Source organism: Myodes glareolus, chromosome 7 (assembly GCF_982192425.1).
Source record: "Myodes glareolus chromosome 7, mMyoGla1.1, whole genome shotgun sequence".
In the NCBI taxonomy this organism is placed as follows: Eukaryota; Metazoa; Chordata; class Mammalia; order Rodentia; family Cricetidae; genus Myodes; species Myodes glareolus.
The window spans coordinates 51,913,815-51,924,151 of NC_142032.1; the positions used below are offsets into that span (position 1 = coordinate 51,913,815).

Here is a 10,337-nt window from a genome sequence, read left to right on the forward strand (position 1 = left end):
CTGGCATTTACTTTGCCACTTGACTCACAGTGTCTTTATCACCAAGATAGCAAGAGTGAAGTCGGGTGGCTTGGTGCTACATTCTCAGCCTCTAAACGCCCTGGATTCTGAGAATTTTCAGCCCCTACTAGGGTAAAGATGCTTTGGGGAAGTTTGCGTTTCTTATCAAGCCCCATTAGTGGCCCTCCGGGGCTGATTAGAGCTTCGAGCAGGCCAGGCCTATTTAACAAGCGGTTCACACAGCTTCAGGCCCAGAACGTGCTTCTTCCAAGCGCCTTGAACCTGGGAAGGGATCATGAAGTGGCTTGGGGTCCTCTGGCTTGTGGCCCTCTCAGAGTGCTTGGTCAAGTAAGTATAGGGTGAATGCTAGCAGCTGTCCCCCTGGGCTCCCTCTCAACCCTCTTGGTCTCCTGCCCATCCCGGGCTGGAGAAGGAAATAAAATCCTCCCTGGCCTTCATAAAGTTCAGGTGTCCATTCATCAGTGATAGTTTGTCAAGAGCATGGGAAGGGCCCAGAAGTCTTGAGGCAAGTCTTCAGGATACCCAATTCCAAAGGTACCAGTCACGTTGTGGGCTCTATGGATGCCACTCCCCGGAATCTTTCACTGTGCAACTTGTGCGACTGTAGGGGTGTGTCTTCTCCATCGTCTTCTAGATCTCTCTCAACATGCATGGCTGTGTCTACAGATCTTCCCTGAGTCTTCCCACCTCTGAGTGTCTCTGTCCACAGACCTCTCTTTCTCTGTCTTTGGGTTCTTGTTTCTCAGGCCTCGTCATTTTCCTAACCGAGCCCCTGCTTTAGCTCCCTTGCATTTCATGTTTTCCTCTCATCCCTCACTTCTCATTGAACCGAGATGGCTACAGAGGACTACTTCCTCCCGTGTACGGTGGTGCCTGCCTGTAGTCTCAGCTTCTGGGACGTGGAGATGAATGATCAGAAATTTAAAGTCATCCTCAGTTATATATCAGGTTTGATACAGAAGAGCCTGTCTCAGGAAGAAAAGACACGAAAAACAAAAAGGGGGTTACTTCCTAGGCCTAGCTTTGACCGTAACCAGCATGGTGACCAAAGCCAAGTCACAAGGAAAGGAAACCGGGTATCACATGCCCAGATCTTCCATCCGTCTTCTCAGGCTGCTTCGGGAAAGAGTGACAGCAACAGGTGTCACTGTTAGGACCTACCAGATGCCAGGTGCCCCCTATCCATCACTCCAGCCCCATCAGCGGTCAGCGTGAGGAGAGTTACGTCCCATCTTCTTTACAGAAAGGGAAGCTAAAGCTCAGAACATCAGACCAGGACTGGAAACAGACACTCTGCCATGCGCTTCCCATTGGGTTGTGCGGGCCTGATCCAGTCATGGTCTTTGGAAAACCCACCGCGCAGCTGCCATTGCGTGTTGCTTCGGCGCCCCATGGTGCCTCTGCCTCTCTCTCTCTCTCTCTCTCTCTCTCTCTCTCTCTCTCTCTCTCTCTCTGTTTCTGTGTGTGTGTGTGTCCCCTGACCCCCCACAACTTAGTTTCCTTCCCAATGCTCATTTAAAGAATCCCTCTGCTGAAGATTAAGTCCATGCGAGAAAACCTGCGGGAAAGTGACATGCTGAAGGATTACCTGGAGAAGTACCCTCGGAGCCGCGCCCACGCGCTCCTTGAGCAGCGCAGGAACCCAGCAGTAACTTATGAGCCCATGAGGAACTACCTAGATGTAAGTGTTGCCGGAGTTGGGGCTCCCGAGTGCCCCCTAGGGCTACTGCCCAGCACTGTGGCCCCTCTGGGGAATACTGCATTAGGGCTAGGGTTCCTAAAGCCAGAAAGAGTGGGAAGTCAGGACTGGGATGGCTCCACAGTTAAGGGCACCTGCTGCTCAAGTGTGAGGACTTCAGTTCAAATCCTTAGCACCCACGTAAAACACAAGCTAGATGTAGCTAGATGCAGATGGCGCTGGCACTGGCGGAGCAGAAAGAATAACTGGGGTTGTAGCCTGCCAGCCTAGTTCCATAGTCAGTGAGAGATCCTGTCTCAAAAGAATAATGTGCAGAGAGACAGAGCAGGACACCTGACATCCTCCTCTGGCCTCTGTTTGCACCTACACACGCCCATACACCATACACTCACACATGGAAGAAAAAACTCATGGGTGAGGAACAGGGACCTGTGCCCCACCCCCTTTGCTCCCCATCCCGTACGCCAAGGAGACCACATTCCTACCCCATCTGAGGCTGCGCTGGCTGACTGCACCTAGCAATGACCAGTGATTACCACACGGACATTCTGTTCTACGTTGATGACAAGTTATTGAACAACTGGACTTTTGTGCTTATTCACACACATCCCTGGGCCCGAAGCAAGGGCGAGCTGTATCTAACCCAATGTCAGCAAATACAATTGCAAATCAAGTTTGGTATCTCAGGTAGAGGAGTTCCACCCCTGCAGACTCAGATCTCAACCAGTGACTAGTTTGTGAGCTCTGAGATGGGCTGGACACTGGTCACCTAGGTCACCTAGCACGAGGCTGTCATTTCTAAGAAGCGAAGCCTAATTGCTTCAGGTTGTTTTTTGTTTTGTTGTTTTTGTTTTTGTTTTAGGACAGGTCTTACTGTGTAACTCCAGCTGACCTGGAACTTGCTATGTAGACCAGGCTGGCCTCGAACTCACAGAGCTCCACCTGTCTCTGCCTCCTGAGTGCTGGGATTAAAGGTGTGTGCGCCACCACACCTGACTAAGCTTCGTTTCCGTTTCCAGTACTTACAGCCTAGCCAGAGAAATGGGTAAAGAATAAATGTCAGCTGGGCATGGCGGTATGTGCCTACAATCCCAGCAAAAGCTGAGGCAGGAGAATCAAAAGTTTGAGACCAGCCCGAGCTACATAGGAAGACCTATCATAAAGAAAGGAGGGAGAGAGGGAAAGGCAAGGGAGTGTAAACAAATGCCCAATGAAAGGACTGGCTGAGTGGTCTTGGTAGTGACTATTTTGACTTTGGAGAAAGCAAAGAGCACTGGGGCCTGGAGTGACCCAGGAGGGCAGCCTGGAGGAAGCATTTAAGCTGGCTCCTGACAGGTAGAAAGAATTTAAAACCTTTGAGAGAGAATGGAGTGTTCCTAAAAGGAAGCCCTGGTGTGAGCAGAGGCTTCACCATGGAGGCAGGCACCCCAGAAGCCAGGGAACAAACAAGGCAGCCAGACCAGCCCTGGCCATGGCCCTCCTCTCCTGCAGCTGGTCTATGTTGGTATCATCAGCATCGGCACGCCTCCTCAGGAGTTCAAGGTCGTCTTGGATACTGGTTCTGCCTACCTATGGGTACCATCCATCTATTGCTCCAGCCCAGCCTGCGGTGAGCATTCTGCCCTGCCCTGCCCTGCTCAGCCTTCCATCACCCCTCCTATTCCAGCACACCTGAGGGTCGGTCGCCTCCTGCCTGTGTCCTACAGCTAACCACAAGGTCTTCAACCCTCTGCGGTCTTCCACTTTCCTGGTCTCAGGCCGACCTGTGAATGTCGCCTACGGTTCAGGAGAGATGTCAGGATTTCTTGCCTATGATACTGTCAAGGTAACCCGGGAACCGGGGGCTACCACAGGGTTCTGGGTGTGCACACTGCTGGCAGCGTCATCTGGGAGTGCCTTTCTGCTCCAGCTGGCCACCCACCTTGTGGGGCTCCCCTCCCCAGTAACCTTCCCCTAACTGTGAGTTCTTCCAGCTACAGATGTCCCAGGCTCAGATTTGCAGCTCCTTCCCCAAAGGAGAACACAAGTTGGTTCTGCCAGTAGCCGAGGAAAAGAAGTATATAAAAAATAAGTCACTTGCGTGACCCACATTGTTCCAGACAATAGCCTGGGCACATTCTTCAAAATAACTCCATTAATTTGCTCAACAAGTCCAAGGCAGGCATTGCTAGGGCTTCATTCTCCAGTTGAGTGAGCAGAGAGAGCAAGTGCCTGCCCAAGGTCACACAGCTGGAAAGCCAAAGAGCTGGGGTGTGAATAAACAGGCAAGTGAGAAGTGCTCTCAGGGGACAGCCCTGTGGTCTGGGCCTCTGGGGACATTCAAGGAAGGGGCCTTGAGCTCCCAGACAGGAAAAGCAGAGCACAGATTCAGGCGAGCCATGTTCCACCAAAAGGCTCTTAGCCTGGGAGGCCTTGAAGGACCTGAGAATTAACAAGATCCCTGAGTGTTCATATGTACGCACACATGCATGCGCACACACTCACACACACACGTTTTTCACAGTCCAAATATTCCTAAGAACCCTGGTGGCTTACTCAGGCATGGCACAGGCCTTTAATCCCAGCACTCCAGAAGGCAGAGGCAGGCAGAGCTCTGTGAACTCATAGCCAGTCTGGTGTACACAGCAAGTTCTAGGACAGCTAGGGACATATAGTGAGACTCAGTCTTAAAAACAAAACTACACTCAGCTAAACACCTGCCTCCTAAGGGTGCAGAGACGATCACCATGGGCAGTTCCCTGAAAATGCCTTGCTCTCCGTTCATCTTCAAAATCTCAGCTTCCCCATTTGGGTAAGAGTACAAAATCAGATGGCATCGGGGTATGGAGGTTGGTGATACCCCACCGCACCAGAGAGGACCTGCCAGTCCACCCCTGCCTGGGATTCACATTCAAGTGGCCCATGGCATGGTCAGAACTCAGTTACACACTGTGGGTCAGACCATCTCCCCAGCCACTCCCACCAAAGCCCAGCCACACCATAGCCCCGGTTTCAGAGCTTTATGTAAAGACACCCTCTTCTCTCACAGATTGGGGACCTCATGGTGGTGGCCCAGGCATTTGGCCTGAGCCTGGAGGAGCCTGGCACTTTCATGGAATATGCGGCCTTCGATGGTATCCTGGGGTTGGGTTACCCTGACCTCAGCCTTCAGGGAATTCTGCCTGTCTTTGACAACCTGTGGCTGCAAGGCCTCATCCCCCAGAATCTCTTTGCCTTCTACTTGAGCAGGTGAGCCTGTGCCAGATTGGCCCTTTTTCTAGGCTAGAAACTAATCTAGAAGTTGTTGACCCTCTGATCCTGAAGGTTCCTTAGACATAGTCTAGTCCAGGTGTCTGCCTGCTATGGTCTGGACTCCAAATCTGGCCCGTAATCTGCTTCGGTAAACAAGGTTTCATGGGATTGCCCATTTCCGTCTTGCCTGTGGCTGCTTTGGGGCAGCAGCAAGGCACTGAGTCATTCAGCAGAGGTGGATGTCTCCCAGTGTGCACAGCCTCCACTGCAAACAGCTAGCCCCTCTACAGAAAACTTGCTAACTCCGTTAGTCCCTCTTCTCAGTCAGAGATGAGGAGACTAAGGCTCCGAGAAGGGCTTTGCCCAGGATGGCCCTAGTGCTGAGAGAAGCGGGTCTCAAACTCAGCCTTTAGGGTTCTTCCCCATGACAGCAGTCAGGCCATCAGCGCTTCAGCTCCATCGAAGTTCCTGATGGGCTAAGGACCCAGAGGAGGGCAGCCGAGAAGGCAAAGCACAGGTGGCAGGGTCTCTTCTCCACCAAGTGTGGGAGTCGATCCCACCTGTTAGAGGGGAGGCAGGTGTGTGTCTGTGTGTCTATTCTATGGCTTTGGGATCTTTGGGAACCTGAGCTGCAGGAATCTCAGCTCTCTGGCATGACCAAGCAGTTCTAGCATTAAGCAAGCAGTTCAGTCTTTCTCTGGCCCTTGTGAACATTTGAATCTGCTCCACAATGATTCATTCAACAACTTCTCATTAGGCAGCTGCTAGGCACCGAGTGCCTCTCTGTATGCACCTCATGTAGGGATACAGATAAAGGGGAGCAGAAGACAAGCAGGCAGTAAAGGGAAAAGATGCCAGGGGAGTAACTGTCTGTGACAACAATAAATCAGACAGAACCAACTGGCCTGAGGTGGAGGTGGGGCTCCCTGAGGTGAAGCTAGCCCTGTGTGAGCCAGAAAGCACACTCCTAGCTGCCCCAGGCCTCCGTGTTCTGGAAAATGACTGTCTAGACAGGTAGAAGTCACACACCTCTGACAAATTATGTTTTAACCATAAAGTTGCTCAAGGTTCCAGCGGGGCCCAAGTGCTCCACAGAATGACAGGGTGTCCTGGGTCCAGTTCTGTAGCCAGTTATCCACATTCAGACCTCAGTTTTGCTACTCGTGAGCTCTGTAGCTGACCTAAAGCAGGTATTCGGCCCTCCTCGCCTTAACTTCCCTGTCCATGAATTCATGGAACTCCCAAGAGGCCTGTTGAGCAGGGCTGTGTGTGTGTGTGTGTGTGTGTGTGTGTGTGTGTGTGTGTGTGTGTGTGTATACCAGCAACATAAAGCAATGCTGGTAGGATCAGGTGTGCTGTTAAGTCTAAGAGACTCTGCCCACTAGTCTGTACCAGACAGTAAGCCCTTCCCCATCCTCTTCCTTCCAGCAAGGATGAGAAGGGCAGCATGCTGATGCTGGGTGGAGTGGACCCCTCCTACTACAGTGGAGACCTTCACTGGGTGCCTGTGTCCAAACCCAGCTACTGGCAGTTAACTCTGGACAGGTAAGCACCTACCTGATTCCTGCTCCTGGATGCTACCTCCAACATGTACACACACACACACACACACACACACACACACACACACTTGTTTCCTGCTCCTGGATGCTACCTCCAACATGTACACACACACACACACACACACACACACACACACACACACACACACACACTTGATTCCTGCTCCTGGATGCTACCTCCAACATGTACACAGAGACACATACACATACATATACCTGATTCCTGCTCTTGGATGCCACCTCCAACATGTGTACGCACACACACAAACAATCCACACACATATGATTCCTGCTCCTGGATACTCCCTCTAACATGTATACATACATACATACACACACACACACACACATACACACATACACACACACACATACCTGATTCCTGCTCCAGGATGATATCTCCAACATATACACACACACACACACACACATAAACACATAGACATACCTGATTCCTGATCCTGAATACTATCACCAACATGTAAACACACATACACACAAATGGAGTAACACAGGCCCATGCCCATGCATGACTGCACCTGCAATGATGCATACAATCATATGCAAAGTCAGGCACTGACTTTGTGCTGACACATGAAGTCACAAGACAATCATACAAACACAGAAGCCTGAACATGTACAACCACAGAAACATGCAAACAGTGCCACACACTGACATCCAGTCTCCAGCAGATCCACCCATCAAAGCCACACACCTGTAACCCCTCCAGGTCTCTCAGAATCTCAGCCAGAGAAGGGAGGTCAGGCCTGGGGCTAGAGCACTAACCAAAGGACAGGGCATCTACAGACCTGAACAGGCAGGAGTCTCTGGAAAAGGCCCACGCAGAGTGGGCTAGGTGGAACATGCAAAGTCCTAAAGTGAGATTGGGGGGGTAGTCGCAGAATGGACCTACAGTGCTGAAAAGAATCACAATAAGTGACCACCATCCTGGTTTGCCCAGGACTTGGGGCTTCTTATCCAAAGTAGGTGAAATCCTGGGCCCACAGTGAAATCACCACACCGAGAACAGACAGGAGCAGAGAAAAGTCTCCATTCTGCATCTGAAACCTTGACATCTCAGCCAAGCAGCAGGGTAGGGGGCGGGACAGAGAACGGGGCACCTGGGAACCTGCCACACCTAGGCACATGGAAATAAAAACTGAGCAGACTGCATAGAGTCACCAGATGGTAGCTTAAGCCTCCTTCAGGGACATGGGCAGCCTGGCCATCTGTGTGGGCTTCCTGGGATGCTGCCTGAATGGGAGCATCAGCAGAGGCAGCCTGCTGGAGAAATGGCTTCTTATGAGCAAATGGCGGCTCTTCTCCCTGTTGTGGAGTGTCTGATGCCCACAGGGGCCTGCCTTCGTTCCGAAGCTGTGGAGTTGGTCGGGCACAAGTGTTCCTTGTTCCTTTTTTCCTCGGTTCATTCATTTAATCATGTATACATACACATACTGAGCATCCCTGTGGGAGCACTGTGTGCCATCCAGCAGAGCAAGTGGACATGAAGCGGGGAGTCCTGCAAACACTGCCTACCGACTCACTATTTGTTAGAAATGCATAAGGGATGATGGAAGGGACCAAGAGAGGAACTGAGTTGAATCTGCAGCTGGAAAAGGTGACAATTAGACTGGAACTTGGGAGATGATGAGGAACTAGACAGCCAAAGGGGGCATTGCAAAGGCCCTGAGACAAGGAACAACTCAGTGCATTCATCATCCAAGAGGATGGTGCTGGGGATAGAGCTCAGTTGATAGCCGGCGTGCCCAGCATGTGGGAAACCCTGGGTTTGAACCCGGCATCAAATAAACTATGTGTGATGGGGCACATCTGTAATCCAGCACTTGGGAAGTGGAGGCAGGAGAATCAGAAGTATAAGGCCATTCAGACTACAAAGTGAGTTTGAGGCCAGCCTAGGCTACATAAGACTTTGTCTCAAAACAAAACAAAAAACAAAAAACAGACAAGGTAACTGAAAGGAAAGTCAGATGTGGTGGCATCCAGCTGTAGTCCAAGCTACTGGAGAGGCCGAAGCAGGGGGATTGTCTAAGCTAGGACATTGGAGACAAGCTCAGAAACCGTGGTAAGGCCTTTATTCTAAATAACTAACTAACCATAAACAAATTTAAAAAGGTAAAGTGACCAAGCAGGAGGGTGGGTGTGGAGAGTTGAAGGGCTGTTTTGGAGTCACGGAAGGGGAGTGTGGGCTGTATGATAATCCTGGTGACTTTTTTGGCTCCTGCCTCTCAGCATCTCCATGAATGGGGAGGTCATTGCCTGTGAAGGTGGCTGCCAAGGTATTATGGACACAGGGACTTCCTTGCTGACTGGCCCCCGAAATGCGATCCTTAACATCCAGAATCTCATTGGTGCCAAGGCTTCTAGTGATGGCGAGGTAAAGGGTCACGTGGGAGGGCCATCTGGGTTCTCCACACACTGATGCAGTCGGTAGTGACTGGGCTAACCTCCAGCCTCCCCTCTTTGACAGTATGTCCTCAAGTGTGACACCATCAACACCCTACCTGATATTGTCTTCACCATCAATGGTGTTACCTACCCGGTGCCAGCCAGTGCCTACATCCGGAAGGTGAGGAGTTTGGCAGTGGGGCTATTCTTCAAATCCTGAAAATAGCAGCTGGGTTAGATGGATCTGCAGGTCAGGGGCATGGAGGAGAGTGTGCCAGTCCAGGAAGCAGTGGCTGAAAAGGATGGTTGTGCACCATCCAGAGACTGCCCAACGGAGAGCGGGAAAGGCCTGCTCAGCAGAGGGACCAGCTGGGCCAATATGAAATAGCAGTGTAGGAAGGGAGCTACAAGTGGTTCTTCTCCCAGCTGTGCGAGCCACCAGCAGCAGCCAGGAAGAGCCACACAGCTCCACGAAGGGAGGACACCAAGCTGGTGTAGCTCAGTTGGTAGAGTTGTTGCCTAGAATGCAGGAAGCCCCAAGGTCTGTCCCCAGCACGGCATAAAGTGGGCGTGGTATGCACATCTGTCATCTCAGCAGTTGGGAGGCTGAGGTAGAAAGATCAGGAAATCAAGGTCACCCTCAGCTACATAGGGAGTATGAAACCAAAGTGGGCAACATGACACCCTGGCTAAAAAAAAGAAAAGAAAAAGAAAAAGGCAAGAGGCTGAGCAGTTGGCTGCTGGGTTCATATAGTGCCTTTCTTTTTTAGGGTCATTCACACATCTGCTCCAGCAACTTCGAAGAAGGCCTAGATGACTCTTCAGACCCTGAGATGTGGGTGCTGGGGGATGTTTTCCTAAGGCTGTATTTCACCGTGTTTGACCGAGCAAATAACAGGATTGGTCTGGCTCCTGCTGTGTGAGTGCTAGGCCTCCTTTAGAGGATGGCCAGGCACCACCCCCACCCCCACCCCCACCACAGACAGGAAGGTTCATGGGACCTTCCCATCCAGGAGCGGCAACCCCAGCTATTGGGAGCTCTGTAAAGCCCTGTTCTGGGGTGAGAATAAAGATTGTACTCCCAAAGCCACTGATGCTAATGATTGCTCTCTTGGGGTCAATGAGGTATTCTGGAGTTAGTTTTGGTTTAGTTTTTTGAGACAGGGTCTCACTGTGTAGCTCAGGCTAGCCTAGAATTCACTACGGTAGCTTAGGCAGATCTCAAACTTTCAGCATTCCTCCTGCCTCAGTCTCCAGGACTCTGGGAAGCAAGACTCTACCGTGTAGTGTCCATGGTAAGATAAGCCAAGAGTGACTGGCATCAATGAAGAGAAAGCCTTCAGGAATGATATTAGGAAGACGCAGAAGGAAACAGTCACAGGCCTGGCAGTCAGAGCATCTGGTCCCTCCCCCTCTC

General features: G+C 51.3%; 1 protein-coding gene across 1 annotated transcript; it reads left to right on the plus strand.

The window, feature by feature from the left end:
• The first annotated feature begins 207 nt into the window (after positions 1-207).
• Positions 208-9,880, plus strand: LOC125415892 (pepsin A-5). Its single transcript, XM_087907630.1, has 9 exons — positions 208-348; positions 1,543-1,702; positions 3,212-3,329; positions 3,427-3,545; positions 4,749-4,948; positions 6,380-6,496; positions 8,765-8,909; positions 9,003-9,101; positions 9,691-9,880. Exons 1-9 carry the CDS (start codon positions 296-298, stop codon positions 9,841-9,843), a joined length of 1,164 nt encoding a protein of 387 aa, XP_087763756.1. The 5' UTR covers positions 208-295; the 3' UTR covers positions 9,844-9,880.
• The last annotated feature ends 457 nt before the right edge of the window (positions 9,881-10,337 follow it).